General features: G+C 48.1%; 1 protein-coding gene and 1 pseudogene across 4 annotated transcripts in view; both read right to left on the bottom strand.

The window, feature by feature from the left end:
* Nucleotides 1-3,582: 3,582 nt before the first annotated feature.
* Nucleotides 3,583-12,480, bottom strand: LOC125755589 (elongation factor 1-alpha 1-like; annotated as a pseudogene).
* Nucleotides 12,481-12,632: 152 nt separating this feature from the next.
* SUSD6 (sushi domain containing 6) overlaps nt 12,633-17,691 on the bottom strand; it is a 97,883-nt gene continuing 92,824 nt past the window's right edge. For all 4 annotated transcript variants that reach the window (XM_025444180.3, XM_025444182.3, XM_025444181.3 and 1 more), the window contains one exon: nt 12,633-16,803. In XM_025444180.3, coding sequence (XP_025299965.1) covers nt 16,778-16,803 — 26 coding nt within the window. In that variant the 3' untranslated portion in view covers nt 12,633-16,777. The remainder of the gene's footprint in view (nt 16,804-17,691) is intronic.

Below are 17,691 nucleotides of genomic sequence, written 5' to 3'. Positions count from 1 at the left end.
GCTCTAGCCAGTTACTCTGCACCCCTTTCCCCTGCATCACCCCCTCCTCATCATCCCTGCAGCCCTTCTTCCCTGTCTCTTGCCCTTCTTCGTCCTCCTTTCCTACCTCAAGGAAATACTGCCACTCTCTGGGTGCCGAGGCGCAGGGGACACCTGCAGGCTGCGGGAGGCTGCAGATCAGCGAGGAGGTCGTCAGAGAACCACGTGAGAAAACCTCATAGGAGAAGCAGGTCTGCTGGTCAGCTTCAGCACCCCAGCTCCCAGCACAGGTGGGCACTTGGCAGATGCTCAGGGAACAGCTGTTGGATGAGAGAAGTCCCTTCTGGGTTGACATGTGTCCCCCAAATGATCCTCTCTAGTCCTAGTACCTGTGAGTGTGCCCTTATTTGGAAATAGGGTCTTTGCAGATGTCATCAGGTTAAGGATGAGGTCATGCTAGGTTGGGTAGATTTTAACCCGCATCCTGGTGTCCTCATATGCGAGGGAGGTGTAATCACAAGCGTACAGGGGAGACCTGGAAGATGGGGGGCAGGGGTTGGAGTGCTCTAGCCCCCAGCAAAGGGCAAGGATTGCTGGCAGCCACCAGAAGTAGGAGGAGGCAACGAAAGGTTCCCCTCTGGAGCCGTCAGAGGAAGAATGGCCCTGCTGACACCTTGATTTTGAACTTCTAGCCTCCCAAACCCAGAGAGAAGAAATCTCTGTTGCTGTAGGCCACCCAGCTGCGAAAACCTGCTGCGGCAGCCCTAGGAAATGGATTCGTAACCCCCTGAGCCACCTTGCCCCCTGCTGCCCTAGGAGGCTGAAGCTCCCCCATCCCCCCCGCCCCAGCTGCAGGCGGGGCTCCCTCTTCCAGCCCTGCTCCCCGCACCCCAGGCGCGCCTGGGCCTCGGGTCTCCGACCCGCCGAGGACACCCTCCCCGCCCACACTAGATGGCGCCAGCGGACTGAGCCACCGGCGCTCGCCCGCTGGGGCCACCCGGGCTCCGTGCGGATCTAGACGGGGCCACGGCGCCCAACCCCTTCAAGATCTATCCAGAGAAAGTGGCTTTTGCTCCGGATCCTCTCCCCTGCAAACTGCCCTGCCAACCCCGACTTCCCTTCCCGGAGTGGGAGTTTGAGGGGCCTGGCCGGGGCGGGGTCCCTCTGCCACCTGAGCTGGGGGTGCCCAGCGCTGGGAGCAAGCGCAGGCCCTGCCCTGCCCGTGAGCACAGGACGTGCAATCGTGACTTGGGGCGAGCGGGCCTGGGTGTCCTGAGTGTCCTGGGTGTGAGGGCAGCTACCTTAGCAGATCGGGGCTGTGGAGGGAAGACAGGGAGGCCATGCATTCCAGCTGCCCGGAATCTGTTTTCACCTCCCAGCTTGACATCTCCGAGGGCTACCGTCCATCAGACCCATCAGCTCCTTCTCCAGTCTTTCCGTCTCGGAGAACCCAGAATCTGAGAGCCATTTTTGAGACCTTCCTCTCTCTTTCCCCTCCCCGTGTCCTATCCATTGCCAAATACTGAAGAGCCTGCCTCCAGAGGACATCTGAGATTTGTCCAATTCTCCTGCCACCCTCTGGTCCAGGCCACCACGCTGCTCACCTGGACAAGCCAGTTGCTGCTCAGTGTGGTCTGTGGACCAGCAGCCTGGGTACCACCTGGGAACTTGTCAGAAATACAGGGTCTCAGGCCCCACCAGGTGCTATCTACTGGATAGATAGCCTCCCACGAGCTGAGGGAGTTCTCGGGGGCTCAGTGCTCACTCACCTGCTCCCACCGTCCTCCGTGCATTTGCAACAGAGTAAGAAGAACCTTTTGGAGACACAGATTATGTCAGTTCCCTGCTACGCTCCTTCGGTGGCTTCAGGGCTCTTAGGCGATGTACAAGGTCTTTATCATGGCCTAGGAGGGTTGCCCACCCGTGCAGCATGGTCTCACCCCACTCTTCTCTGCCTACTTCAGAGCCCCTGGCATGTGGGACCTTTCACATGGAACCCTCCTTGCCCAGCTATGGGTTACCCTGTGCCTTTTTGCATGTCAACCATCACTTCCTCAAGGAAGCTCGTCCTGACCCAGCTGATCAGACCAGTCCTCACAGTCAGGGACCATGGGGCTCTTGTGCCCCTCTGTATTCCTGGCGCCCAGCATGGAATTTGGCACATAGTAGGTGCTCAAGGCACATTTGTTGATTACTGATGTGTCAGAGCAGGCCCATTAGCATGTGAGTGTTTGTGTTTCTGAAAATACTGCGACTCCCCATCCCAGGAATATAAGAACCAGGCCAGCAAATCAGAGCCGGTAGAGCTATGGCTGTTGTGTCCCCAAGAAACCCAATCCTCACTCTGCACACTGTCCTGCCACTCTCGATTTGCCTTCTGCAGCCTCAGTGTTTAAGTTGCTCTGGGGGGGAGGGGGAGGGGGAGCCGGGTCACTGCTTGCCTGGCTCTGCCCTCACAGGCAGGCTGTCCTTTGCTCCTTCTACAACTTCCTTTGGGGACCAGCCACTTCTATTTTCACCCCAGAAGCAATTCCCTGGCTTTGCCCCCCCCCGCTCCCCACCCAAACAAGGGTGAGCCCCTTCCCTGGGTCCTGGGCCCTCAGTCCCACACTCTTTGACCTTCTGCACTAGCCCTGGCATGCTTTTTCCAATCAAAGCTTTCCTTCATTTCTGTTTCCCTCTTTTCTTCTCCTCACCATAGAGATGTACAGTCTTTTTGACCCTTTTGTCTGTTTCTCTTCTTCCTCTTCATACAGCCAGCCACAGAGTTCAGATCTCTTGACCTGAATGATCTCCCCAAACATGTGAGCAGTTTTCCCATTTCTTCCAAAATGACTCAAGGCCGCCTGTGCTTTGAATCATCCAAGGCCTGCTCCTTCCCCTCTCTCATCAGGATGCCTACAGTGGTCTCCTGCTTGGCTCTCACTCCAACCCACTGGCCACCAAGTTCTCTTCTAATGTATTATGTTCAAAGCACATCATTCGGTCTTCAAATCCTTCCAAAGCTCTGTGGAAGCACATCCCCAGTACAGCATTCAAAGTCCTGGTCCAGCTGGGCGCTGGCATTACTCCCTAGCTGCTTCCCTCACTGGCTCCCTGCACACTGGACTCCTGTCCCTTGCCTAGGAAGGTCACCGTTGTCGGGGAGAGCCCTGGTCAGACACCCATTTGAGACTGGATGGACTAGGTTTCTAGGGCTGCTGTAACAACCACAGACCAGGCGGCTTAACCCACAAAAATGTATTTTTCACAGTTCTGGGGGCCCAAAGTCCCAGATCAGGATGCCAGCAGGGACTCTTCCATCTGAGGGCCGCAAGGGAAGATGTGTTCCAAGCCTGTCTCCTAAGCTCGTGGGTGGCCATCTTGTCCCTGTGTCTTCACATCATCTTTCCTCTGCATGTGTCTGTGCCCCAATTCCCTATTCTTACAAGGACATCAGTTATTTTGGATTAAGGCCCACCCTAATGACTTTAACTTAATTACCTCTTTTAAAACATTACCTCCAAATAGGGTTTCAACATATGCATTTTAGGGGGAAGACAATCCAATTTGAAACACCAAAGATCCCAAGAAATTATTTTTCTCAGGAAAGGAAGATGGAAATAACAGGCAATGTGTACTGTTTATTGTTCTTAAACATGGCACTGAAGGAGCTAGCTATGCGTTCCTTTCCAGAAGGCAGATTACTAATTTGGAACAAGAGAAAAGATCAGATAAATTTGCAAATTTTCTTGTGAATGTCCCTTCTGATGCTAGGTAACACACATTTTGCTTATTTTGCTTTTTTAGAAATAATTTATCAAACAGGTAATATATTCGCTTGCTTCAAAATTCAAAATTACAAAAGGTATAAAAGATGACTCTTCCTCCAGAGCGACTCTCCCTTCACAGAGGCACTGAATGCTGCCTGTATCAGGGGCGATCCTCTGTAGGATAGAAAAACATGCACTTGGACACATTTCTATCTCTTTCTCTTTTTTTCTGTCATTAAACTTTTGTTCAATAGGTCTCAAAATTCTGTGACAGATTTTTGGTCAAGTTGTTTCCATTAAAAAGTATTGATTTTAAAAACTAATAACTTAAAACTGCCACACTCACACACAAAACCAAATGGTCCACAAAACATTCTCCTTTCCTTCTGAAGGCTTTACAATGCCTTGTTATCATTAACCAATCTTTTACTGTTAAACTTAAATGGCCAATTGACACAAACAGTTCTGAGACCATTCTTCCATCACCAATTAAGACTGGGATGGCAGGTATTGGGGACAATATTCATTTAGCCTTCTGAGCTTTCCAGGCAGACTTGGTGACCTTGTCAGCTCCAGGTGCCTTCTCGTCCACTGCTTTGATGACACCCACAGCAACCATCTGTCTCATGTCACGAACAGCAAAACGGCTCAGAGGAGGATAGTCAGAGAAGCTCTCCACACCCTGAGGCTTGCCAGGAACCATATCAACAGTGGCAGCATCACCAGATTTCAAGAACTCAGAGCCATCTTCCAGCTTTTTTCCAGAACGACAATCTATCTTCTCTTTCAGCTCAGCAAACTTGCAAGCAATGTGAGCTGTGTGACAATCCAGCACAGGTGCATATCCAGCACTGGTTCAGCCTGGATGGTTCAGGATAATCACCTGAGCTGTGAAGCCAGCTGCTTCCATTGGTGGGTCATTTTTGCTGTCATCAGCCAATTGCCACAACGAACATCTTTGACAAATATATTCTTGACATCGAAGTCCACATTGTCCCCAGAAAGAGCCTCACTCAAAGCTTCATGGTGCATTTCAACAGACTTTACTTCAATTATAACATTGACTGGAGCAAAGGTGACTATCATGCCAGGTTTAAGAACACCAGTCTCCACTCGGCCCACAGGGACAGTATCAATACCACCAATTTTGTAGACATCCTGGAGAGGCAGACGCAAGGGCTTATCAGGTGGACGAGTTAGTGGCAGAATGGAATCCAGAGCTTCAAACAGTGTGGTTCCACTGGCATTCCCATCTTTTTTTTTAAATAATAAATTTATTTTTTATTGGTGTTCAATTTGCCAACATATAGAATAACACCCAGTGCTCATCCCGTCAAGTGCCCCCCTCAGTGCCCGTCACCCATTCACCCCCACCCCCCTGGCATTCCCATCTTTACGGGTGACCTTCCATCCCTTGAACCAAGGCATGTTGGCACTTAGCTCCAGCATGTTGTCACCATTCCAACCAGAAATTGGCACAAATGCTACTGTGTTGGGGTCATAGCCAATTTTTGTAAAGTAGCTGCTGACTTCCTTAACGATTTCCTTGTATCTCTTCTGGCTGGAGGGTGGCTCAGTAGAATCCATTTTGTTAACACCAACAATTAGTTGTTTTACACCAGGTGTGTAAGCCAGAAGGGCATGCTCATGGATCTGCCCCTTCTTGCTTCAAATTCACCAACACCAGCAGTGACAATCAGGCCATCCTAGTCAGTCTGAGATGTGCCTGTAATCATGTTTTTGATAAAGTCTCTGTGTTCTGGGGCATCAATGATGGTCATATAATACTTGCTGTTCTCGAATTTCCACAGGGAGATATCAATAGTGATACATTCACATTCAGCTTTTGGCTTATCCAAAACCCAGGCAGACTTGAAAGAGCCCTTTCCCATCCCAGCAGGCTCTTTGTCATACTTTTTAATAGTTCTTTTGTTGATCCCACCACATTTGTAGATCAGATGACCAATAGTGGTAGATTTGCCCAAATCTACATGTCCAATGATGATGCTGTTGATGTGAGTCATTTCCTTTCCCATTTTGGTTTAGGTTTAGCAGTGGTTTTCATGACACCTGTGTTCTGGCGGCAAGCCCATTGTGAAAAAAGCTGTATCTCCTTTTTGTAAACAAATGATAGCATTCATGCACTTGTTCTGCACTTAGCTTTTTCCATACAACAATGTATTGTGTAGATTGGTCCAGAGCTATTTTATTCTCTTTTCTGTATCTATTTTGTGTTTGGATGTATCATATGTGTTTAATCCCATATTGGTGATTATTTAGGTTCTTTTCTAATTCTGGCTTTATTGGACACTTGGAATGAATAGCCTGTACGCGTAAGATATTTGATAAATGAGCAAGGATATCTGTAGAAAAAATTCCTGAAAATAGAATTTCTAGGTCAAAGGATGTATTATAACATTTTTATTAAAAAAAATTTTTTTTAAGATTTTATTTATTTGAGAGAGGGAGAGTGATCCAGAGAGCACACAAGCCCGGGGAAGAGACAGATGGGGAGGGAGAAGCAGACTCTCTGCTGAGCAGGAAACCCAACAACTCGGTGCTCCATCCCAGGACCCTGGGATCATGACCGGAGCTGAAGGCAGATGCTTAACTGACTGAGCCACCCAGGCGCCCCTGTAATCTTTTTTAAAAGTAAATAATTTTATTTAGGAACAGTCACAGGGACACCTGGGTGGTTCAGCAGTTGAGTGTCACCTTTGGCCCAGGGCGTGATCCTGGAGTCTGGGGATGGAGTTCCACATGGGGCTTCCTGCATGGAGCCTGCTTCTCCCTCTGCCTATGTCTCTGCCTCTCTCTCTGTGTGTGTCTCTCATGAATAAATAAATAAAATCTTAAAAAAAAAAAAAAAAAAAAGAAAGAGTCACAAATTTAGTTTCCTGAACCATCTGGAGTATGTTGTCCAATCTCCAAAGACTTTAACAGGTATTTCCTGCAAACAAGGACATCTCTTACATAACCACAATCCAAGCAACAAATTAAGAAATAAACGGGGGTGCCTTAGTACCATCCAATCTTCACACCCCATTGAAATTTTGCCAATAGTTCCAATAATATATTTTACCCAATTTAGAGTCCTGCTTTGCATTTCTTTTAATTCAAGTCTCTTTGGTGTCCTTCTGGGACAATTCCTCAATCTTTCCTTGACTTTCATGACCTTGACATTTTAAAGATTACAGGCTATTTCTTTTGTATCATTCAGTTTGGGTTGTCTCATTTTATTCATCTTTGGATTTACATTGCATTTCAGCGGGAACATCATGGAAATGATGCTGGCTTCTCTCATTGCATCCCATCAACACAGTGCATGATTTTGATTTGTCCCATTTGATTAAAGGAATGTCTACCAGACTTCCGTTTATCTATATGGACTCCTGGTCTCTTGTTTTATTAAAATTCATTATTTTTGCTATTTACTTGGATGCTAAAGTTGCTCCCGAAACTTCAAGGTGCAGAGGTGGGGGTGGGTGTTTGGGGCATACACTCATTATTCTCTGAGCACTTTCTTGCTCTCCACTACAATAAAATGCTGCATTGTGTGGTCTTCCTGCCTCAGCTCTGGAACCAGCCATTTCTCCAAGGACTCCTGGTTCCTTTTAGTGGAAGATAGTATTGAAAAACCAAGATCTGAACTCTAGGTGTGCTCACTGCTTTTGGGGGGCCACTGTTCCCAAGCTGTCTGGGTAGAGCTAGGGAATATCTGTGGGTGTGTGTACATGTGAACATGTCTGTATTATTTCTGCATCTGTTTAGTTTAAAAATCAGGAGTGCACACCAATACCTACAATTCCAATCTGACCCTGAGGATTGGTTATTTTTTTTTTTTCCCTTTCTGATATTGTAACTCTGCGGCACTGAATGGCTTTAGAACAGACTTGTTCAGCAAAAGGAGGGATCAGGAACTACACTGTAACTTCATGGTTGTTGCCAAATTGCCCTGCAAGGAGAGATGTACAATTTACACTCCCACTTGATATTTTTAAACTTTTTCTTTTGCCAGTATCATAGGTCGAAATGTTGTTTCTGATGTTTTAACATGTATTACTTTTATTATGATAGCTTGATCACTTTTGAATGTCTCTAATGACAAATAGAAAATACTTGACATGAGTGTGGTAGTTGGATGCAACTACTGTCCTTCAATCTCTGCCTTAAAGAAAAAAATTTTTAAAGGGGGAAAAAACCCCAAACCCAAAAAACCCCAAAACACCTCTTAACTTTGGAATTGCTACCTGGATGTTGCTGGTAGAAACTTGTTTACAAGCAGCAGGTCTCCCTCCAGTTGTTCATCCCAAAGAGCAAGTGAAGTGGCCCTGCGCTGGAGACTTGAATGGGTCCTGTGATTTCTGAAGATGCCCTCTGCTGGCAGGGGCCAGGAGCTGGTGGATTGCGACCAGAAAGTCCTCTATGCTTCGAGTTCTGTTTTTATGGGACAGGCACTTGAGTATGGGTCTGCTGAAATTTCTTTCTTGTAATTAAAATTAGGTTTAGTTAAAGTGGAAGAATGGTATTTCCTATTTTGGTAGCTCTTAAAACAACTATGTATTAGGTTGAAATTGCCCATATCTGACCTTTTTTTTTTTTTATTAACCTGTAAAACTGGCAATTTTGGATGATTCAAATTTGTATATACTGGCACTTTTCTCCTATAGGTTTCTATGACCTAAAAAGTCTTCACAATTCCCACTCCACGGCTCCTTTTTCACTTACTTTCCTATCTATGGTATTGAAACACAATTCATTCTTTATGATGTAAAATAAATGGCACTTTCTCTGGGGAATCTTCACTCATCCCCTAAGAAATGAACTCTTGCTCCCTCTTCACTACTCAGACACTGTGCTGGTGCTGTTAGATATTTTTCTTTAAGTTTGGCCTTAAGGGGCATCTGGGTAGCTCAGTGGTTGAGTGTCTGCCTTTGGCTCAGGTAGTTATCCCAGGGTCCTGGGATTGAGTCCCGCATCGGGCTCCCTGCATGGAGCCTGTTTCTCCCTCTGCCAATGTCTCTGCCTCTGTGTCTTTCATGAATAAATGAATACAATCTTAAAAAAAAAAAAAAAAAAGTTCTGACTTAACTTTTAGGTAGCTGTTTAATCTCTTTCTCCCTATTAGTCTGCACACTATTTGAGGACAAAGATTGAGTCTTATTCACCGTTGCACCCCTCAAATGCAGTATCAAGCTTTGTATAAAGTAGGTCTAGATCTTAAAAAAAAAAAGTATATTGAATGAATGAACAAAATGAATGAACAAATAAATGCTTGGAGCAGGAATGGGGATGGCCTTCCGTCCCATAGAAAAAGGCATCAAAAGTCCCTATAAGTCTTTGGAACCCAGATGCTCAAGGGCTTCAGGAGCACTCCAGAAATCACAGCAGTCCTCATGCTTGTGTTGAGTCATAGCTCTTCCTTCACACTCCCTAAATTACCCCAGATGTTCAGTCCTGGCCCACAGGCTTAACCTGCAAACAGGCTGCCTTTGCTGGAGGCTGGGTTACTTGCTCCTCCAGGAAAGATGTGTATGGGGAAGTCCATACTTGCCAAACACTCTGCAGTGCCCTGCCAAGTTGAGAATGATCTACTACCCCAGGCTCAGGAATAGCTCAAGCTGCCCCAGATGGACTGCTCAGGACATTCCTATGTTGTGAAATTTTCTTTTCTGGGGGCATCATAGGAAATCTGAAATGCCAAATAGCTGTTCACCTCTTGGCATGCGATGGGGCAGTCCCTAAGCCCTAAGATGTTCCTCTAAGACCAGGGAGCTAGTGAAATATCTATGTATCTATCATGCATTATTTAATGTAAAGGGGAAATCACAGTTTTGACTTTTCATCTCAAATATGGACATCTTGTACATCAAACTTGCACAATTTTCAATATGTCTTGTTATAAAGAGTAGACTATGCGTACTTGCAAAATTCAACTTTAAGAATAATGACACAAGTGTGAATCAAAACAATACCATTTCCTTTCAACTGGCATATTTTTTTTAAAAATGGTAATTTTGAGAGCTACTGGGTGGCTTAGTTTGCGTAAACATCTGCCTCAGGCTCAGGTCATGATCCCAGGCTCCTGGGATTGAGCCTTCTCAACGGGCAGGGTGTCTGCTTCTCCCTCTCCCTCTGCCTGCCACTCCCCCTGCTTATGCTGTCAAATAAATAAATAAAATCTTAAAAAAAGATAATTTCCCATGCTGGTGGGGCTGTGGGAAAACACACTGGCAATGAGAGTATGATTTGGAATAACTTTCTTGGTAGGTGATTTGAGATATAGTAAAAGTCACTAAAATATGTGTTTCTTTTGATCTAGCATTCCATTTCCAATAATTCATCCCAAGGAAATAATTTAAAATGCTATCAAACCCTTGGTTATAAGAATTACAAAAAAGCTGGCAATCTAAAGGTTCAGATTAACAACTATGCAACCATGAGGTAGGTCCATGTTTTATGAGATTGTAATAGATTGTAAAGTTTAAAAAGCCAAAATACTATTTATAAGTGATCTTTCTAAAGAGGAGACTATATTTAGGCAAAAAAGAAAAAAGAACATTCCAGTAGGAGGTGGCATTATGGAAGATTTGAGTTTCCTAAGTTTTCTGAAATGAGTATGTGTTAAGAGTATTTAAAAATATTTTTAAGTGGTCTGAGAAAGACCAACCTCAGAGATGACTACTTCTGCTGTTGTCTAGGGGTCTCCACTTTCCAATCTGGGAGGTAGGGGTTCAGCTACAGGGCAGGGAATTCCTTTCCTCTCCTCCCATCCACCCTTTGCCACCGCCACCGCCACCGGAGGCAAGCATTTCAAAGCCAGCCTTTGCCCTAGCAGCCCTGCACGTTTGGTAGGCAAGGTTCCTTTGTCTTCCCCTCATCTGTCTTCAAGAGAAAGGTAACAACCCCAGGGTTGACCCCATGCTGACAAGGCTCCCTTCCCCAGCATTCCTTACCTGATGGGACATGCTTCTGCTGGTTTCCAGTGACAAAGAAGACTTACCTGTCACAGAAATAAGCAGTCTTTCCTTTAGATATATACAAAGGATATATAATATATATAAGTAGTGTGTGCGTGTGTGTGTGTGTGTGTGTGTGTGTAGAAGCAACTACTGCTGCTTTGTGAACTTATTTCTTATCGTGGTCTGCATAGCTGAAATGCCTCCTCCCCCACACTATGCAGGGCACTTCCCATTCTTTGAGATGCAAGTTGTCTCTTACCCTAGTGAAACAGTGTGAACGGTGTGTTGGTGTGTTGTGTGTCATTTCCCTGCCATGAAATTTGTTTTTCCACTGTTTGGGACAGGCTGAAAGGCAGAAGGATGGCGATAAGGGCCTTGGGAAGCAGGCAGTGTCTGTTGGGGTGGGACCAGGACAGGGAGGGGATCACTTCAACAGAACCACCTGGGTTCGAATTCAATCTTGGTCCCACCTCTGGCAAGGTGGGACAATCCACTTCTTTGTGGCTCAATTTCATTGTATGTGGTATTGGAGTTCTGAGGGATCATGGCACCTGCCTTCTAGAGCTATGTGGCTCCCTGGGTTTACACACGAGGAATGCGTAGAAGGCTGCCTGGTATGGAATGAGTGCTTGTATCAGCTATTACCACCACTATTTTAAAAAGTTAGTGGGGTACGCCTGGGTGGCTCAAAGGTTGAGCTCGGGGCGTGATCCCGGAGTCCTGCAACAGGCTTTCCTTCGAGGAGTCTGCTTCTCCCTCTGCCTGTGTCTCTGCCTTTCTGTGTGTCTCATGAATAAATAAAATCTTAAAAAAAAAAAAAAGTTAATGAAATGCTCTTCCCTCCTCCACCTCCTTGCAACTAATGGCAGTGATGTTTGGACCCTACTGAGAACTGAGGCTACTAAGGTGGAGACTTGGCACAGATATTCCTAAAACGTTTTCCCTCCTGACCCTAAGTATTACAGAAACACACCCTGACCATTACCCCCAGAGCAACTTCAAGAGGGGCCTGATATATTTATCCCAAACTTGCCCATCTGCCATCTTCTTGCACCTTTACCACCTGCTGTAGCTCCTCAAGCACGGTCAGCCTCTCCTACCCGGCCATGACCTCTCCACCTCTGTGTGCTCTGTTCCCTGGTCCTGAGATCTTCATCACTCTCCCTCCCCAGACTGGGCCTACTGTCTTCCCATCTCAGAGAAGGGATTGCTAGCTGCTCACACTGCCGTCATCCCAAGGCAGACAACTTCTCACAAGGTCTCCAGGCACAGTATGTTTTATCCCCCTGAAAGTTCTTAAGAGATGAGGAGAGCTTCCCCCCAGAAAAGTGGAGCTCACTAAATGATTGTCACTTAATGCGGTCCAAGCACTTTCTCGGCAGCCTGTAAGATGAATTCAAACGTCCCTCCTCCTCACCTGGAGGGCCTGGATGGGCCAGCCCTGTTACCCCCTCCTCCTTTCTCCTTCCACTGCACCACTTTCTGCAGCTGCGGAATCCACACACGTGTAGTGGCCCACCCCTTAGCCTGGCTGTTGGGGCCCTCCCTATCTCAGCTTACTTGCCATTCCATCTAAAATGTTTCCTGACTGTCCCCCAGGGTAGCTTCCCTGATCATCACCACACGCTGTTGGAACTATCTGCCTTCCCAGCACAGAAATTCCACACAGGCTGCAAACCCACGGTCTTGCTCACTGCTGAGTCCCAGCGCAGCCTGGTGGCTGGCACACTGAGAATGCCTAGAAAGACACATAATATATATCAACCAAGGTCCATGGTCTCTCTTCCCTGAACCGTACACCTCCTGTCATCTCCTTTTGCTAGGTACCCTCTCCCCAGAATTGGTGCGTATCCCATCATGAGCTCCTACCACATGTGCTCTTTTGGATCTGTGGTTTCTGCAAAAACTTTCTGGAATGATCACATTTCTCACAACTGCCTTCATAAGAACCTTTTTTTAATTATTATTTAGAAATGCAGTTATATACATAGAACAATTAAAATTAAATTAAACTTTGTACAAATATTAAAATACTATCTTCACACCCACTGCAATGTACAGGATACCAAAAAATATATATATAAAATAAAATAAAGCAAACCCAAACTGATTGAGTGACATCCTGCACAGAGTCAATGATGCATGTGTCGTTTGAAACCATTATATACGAGTACCATTCTGCAAAGGATTCCATAGTGGTGTAATAAGAAGCCAGGGCAGGGTGTGGTGGGCTGCCTTGCAACCCTCATCCGTTTCTCCTCCTGCTTGGCAATCTGAGTGCTTGGCCCCCTACTTGCCCTCCAGTTAGCTCTGCTGCCAGACAGAGGGCTCAACCTTGGGGTTTTCATTCAAAATTCTACTAGGTTTTCAACTGGAGATTAAGAGGAGCTGCTTCCCAGCAAAGCTGAGCCTGCTGCCTTTCTCTGTCCAGGGAATCAGCTACTAACTCTACCACTCAGCCCATGCTTCTGCCAAGCAAAATCTCTTTCAGACCCTTCCTGGGCACCAGTAATGACTGGCCCTCGGCTGAGAGCCAGAGGCCCCAGCAGGGCCCCCCCGAAAGAAGCCCCCAGCGTCACCATCCTCAGCAAGCACATCTGGAATTAAGCTATAAAGCCTGTGTACCTCTTCCCTTCTGGGTCCTTTATTCTTTTTAAGAGGAAAGAAAGGCAAGGATGTAGAAGTGTTTGCAGCATATCCCATCTTCTATGTGACGATGTTCCCTGCAAATGGAAGAGACATTGTTGTGTGGCAAGCAGGTGGTTTGAGACCTCAGGCAGGACTGGGAAGGGAGAGGACAAGTGCCTGTGGATCCCTGTGCCAGCACTAAAGAAGCAGGAAAAATCTACCTTTGTCTGTCTTGCCATCAGGCTTCTCCACAGAACTTGACAGCTGGGGGAAGAGGGGAGAGGAGGGGGAGGGGGAGAAGGAAGGAAAGCAGGAAGGCAGGAAGGCCTGAATAAGACATTAGCTTAAGTTCTGTTTGCAAATGGAGTGTTAGTAGAATGCACATTGAAATGCCTTGTAAAGCCAAAAGAATTTGCAAAGTGGCTAGGACTCAGTCCATTTCACAGTTCACACCAGTGAAACGGGAACAAAGCACACAAAATCCAGAAATGGCAAAAGAGAAAGCCTATTTACTAAACTAAGGCATTGAAAGGGACGGAAATCTTAAGTGATTTTCACCACATACTGGCCCTTGAAAGTCGCTGGCACGTGACTGCAAGTCACCAGATATAAAACCTGCGCTGGGTCAGCTCATGTGTGCAAAAAGACACTTGTAGTCCTTTGGTGTGGGCCATTCTCCTGCACAAGCCCTCTGCTGGACTCCCCTAGAGGTGAGCCCTGGAAGGCCAGGCCCTGGGCAGTTTTTTCCACCTGCTCCAGGTTCCTTCAGCAGCCTCCTGCCAGACATCCTGCCACGGCCCCTCTCAGCCAGGTTCCACCACGAGGCAGCTGTGGAGTCCCTAATCCCCTGAAAGGGACAAATCCCAGAAACCCTAGAAATAGCAGCACCTGGCTAAGAAACTGCTCTAGAGAAGTGCAAGGTAAATGGGAGGCCTGGACTCCTCCCACCACAGGCCCAGCGGCTTCCGGGACATGGGAGGGGGGCCTCAGCAAAGCCAGTGATGCAGGGAAGGGGAGAGGGTGTGAGGGGGTGTGTATGCACTAGGTTCCCATTTATCCAGACTCCCTTTCCTACCAGGTAGGCAAGTCTGGGCTTGTGATCCCCAGGATGGTGTTAATGGTGGGTGAGATGGAAGAAAGCTTCAGAAGAAAGGCTTTTCATTTTTTTTCAAGGGCTAAGCTGGTCACCTCTGTGGCTGAATAAACCCAAAACAAATAGCGCAATCTCTTAGGGGGGCTAACCCAGAGTAATGATATAAAAAAGGGTAAGATCTTCCATTTTAAAATATATCTTAGATCATTATTCAGGTTGCAGGCCCAACAGTGAGACTCTGGATCCCTCTACCATTTGTCCCTGCTTTCTTTTCTGGAGGAAGACAAGGGCATCCCTGTGGGTAAAGGAGAGCCTGTGCGTGATGAGGCGACTAGGGTCCACGGGGACCCCACCCTCCAGGTGGGCCCAGTACCAGCAACTGCTGGCAGATATGTCTCTGAAAACGGCCTCTTCAGAGGCCCAGGACGGGCCCCCTGGTTTTTTGCAGGTCCTTCAGAGGCTTGTGTGTTCTAGCACCTTCACCAACCTGTTCCATATAGGACCACAATGGCTAGGGCTTTACACACAGCATGCAAGGGCTCCTGGGTGGGGAAGGAGAGAGATGTGGGGGTGCTCGTAGGCCCAGCAGGCACTGCCCTTACCCTGAGCGAAGGAAGACTATAGTGGTGCCGAGAGACTGGGAACGAGCGGGTAGTAAAGTGCGTGTGAGAGTGACGCAGGAGGCTGAGAGGAGGCCATTTCCCTAATCTTTACGGCCATCCAAGCCTGGAGCTACCCTGTTAGGTCAGGTACTGAAAATATACTGGGTTCTTTATTGTATTCACCACCCCAAGCAGAGTGGCTCAGGCAGGAGCAGAAGTGCCGGCAGGGTCAGCTCCAAGACTTCCAGCCCCAGGGCTTCAAAAACAAAACAGAAATAAGCATTCCTTAATGCCACGTCTTTTGAGGATGGCAGGAGCCTGGCTGAGCTCTGCACCCCCGTGCTGGTCAGCATTCACAGGTGGCACAGCGAAAGCCTGTCAGCAAAAGCATCTGGGAGCATGGACCCCACCCCCTTCAACACCAGGGCCTCAGAGCCAGGCTGCTAGGCAAGCCTTGGCCCGCTGCAGACCAGCAAGGTGGGGTGTAGAGGACTGTCAGCCCCTCCCCCAGGCGCCGGGGAAGACCAGGGAGTCATCTGTCAGTTGTGACGTGTGGAAGGGTGGCAGGGGAAAACACAAGGAGGAAAAGCAGCGGTGCAGCAAGCAGCAGCACGCTTCCTGGGCACAGTTACTAAGGCACATGACTGTGGTGACGAGGACCCTCAGGACCGGGACTGGAGCCGCCTGCAGCTGCCTGGGGATTCGGTCTGTGCCTCTCAGGCTCCCTTTCGTCACCACGAACCCAGAACGGGGCAACCTGCCCCAAATGCCAGTGGCCACAAGGGCATTCTGTGGCACCTCAGCAACTCTCCCATCCCAGCGATGATTCACCTCAGGCCCCTGTGGGCAGCAAGGAAGCGGAGGCTGCCAAGGATCAAGCCTAGGAGGCGGCAGGCTGCTTCCCCTTACACTCCAGTGAAACAGAAGAAACCAAGGCCAAGAAGGCCAATGCTGGAAGTAGAAGGGAGAACTTGCATCTCAGGAAGACAATCCTTATCAGCCACCTTCCCTCCCTCCCTCAGGAACTTTTCAGAGCTTCTTGGAAACTCAAAAGGGCAGGAGCCAGCCCCTCTGAGATGGACAGCTGGGTGCTGGGATAGCTTTGGCATGATGTTCCACACCCTCCAACCTCAGCCAAAGAAATGTGCCACTGGTGTCAACCAAGGGAAGGCCCGGGGACCCACATTCTTGCCCTAACGAGAGCCACCTTTGGATCTGCTCCTGCTAAGGGCAGCAACGCCAGCCCTCAAAGGTAACAAGCCAGCCCGTGCCCCAGGCCCAGCCCCCTGTATGGCAGAGGGCAGCAGTGCAGCCACAAAGGCTTGTAGGACAGCAACAAGCCTGCATGACAGGGAAATTGGATGGGTTGGAGGGGAAGGCACAAGTAAACACAGCGGCTCTTGGGCCCGCGTGGGCTGGTGGGGTCTGCCGCCAAAGAGCTGGCTGCAGGGGACCCCGAGGGCTCAAGGAAAGGAAGGGTTCAGTCCAGCACATTCAAATATGTCCCCGACACAGATGGGAAGGCCAGGCTAGGCAAAATGCCAACTCCTCCAGCTGTCCAGCAGGCAGATGATGAGACTCTTCCTTGAGTTTCCAGCAAGGTGGACCTGGAGGTCCTCAGAGATCCAGAGATACACAGATACACAGGTGGTAGCTCAGGTATCTGGGTAGGGTGGCTGGAGTACAGGGTGCTCAAACCCACAGGGAGAGGGAAGAAGGGCAGAGAGGACCGTCGCAGAGAGGAGAGGCCCATGGCAGCACTCATGCTTCTTTCAACAGTGGGATATCTGCAGGAAGAGAAGAAAAGAAAGCAGCACAGGGGTTACCTAACTGGGGTTCTTGGCAGCACATGTGATCCTACTTCATGGTCCCCATGCAGGCCCTGGTCTGAAGAAACAAAATGCTTCACTCCCGCCTGGTGGGCTCTGTCTGTTAAGCATCTGACTCTTGATTTCAGCTCAGGTCATGATCTCAGGGTCCTGAGACTGAGCCCCGAGTGGCACTCTGTGCTCAACGGGGTCTGCTTCTTTCCCTCTTTGTTGCTCTCCCTCCACCCCCACTCGCGTTTGCTCGTATTTATTTATTTATTTATTTAAAAAGCATCACTCATACCTTCTAAGGAGTCTAATAAACCCCCTTCCCCTTCTTCAGGCCTTCCTTGCTCATCTCTCCCTCTACCTGTGTGATATATCTGAATGTTCAGTCCAGTATTTGAACCCCTCCGGTCCCACTACCTTGAACCTCCTCTCTGCCTTGAGTCTGCTGGTCTAGTTGCTTCTCTTTCTATCCTTAATCTCACCCTAAGAGGCTGCTTACTGAGCCCCACTTAGGTCCCACCTCCTCAAGGCCACCCACCAGCTATGTGATACTGAGTAACTCATTCCCCCTCTCTGGGTCTTGGTCTCCTTTTACTCCACTGGCTTATACCAACGCCTCAAGGTCCTGATTCCTACAGTGCTGTCATGCCCAGACAGCTTAGTCAGCCTGCAATGAGCCTGATAAACTGCGTATCATCTCTGTGCCCTTCATTCTGACATGGACCTTACAACTCTGGGTTCCATTATTCCTCAAATGCAGGCCTGATCTTCCCAAATGACTGACAATCCATGCAGGCAGACAGCAGGTTTCAAATTAACTTTCCATCACCACAGAAACCTAACTAGCACCAGGAACGA

The sequence above is a fragment of the Canis lupus genome, chromosome 8, assembly GCF_003254725.2.
Source record: "Canis lupus dingo isolate Sandy chromosome 8, ASM325472v2, whole genome shotgun sequence".
In the NCBI taxonomy this organism is placed as follows: Eukaryota; Metazoa; Chordata; class Mammalia; order Carnivora; family Canidae; genus Canis; species Canis lupus.
Note: the sequence above shows the minus strand (reverse complement) of the source record. Positions and strands in the feature narration are given on the sequence as shown.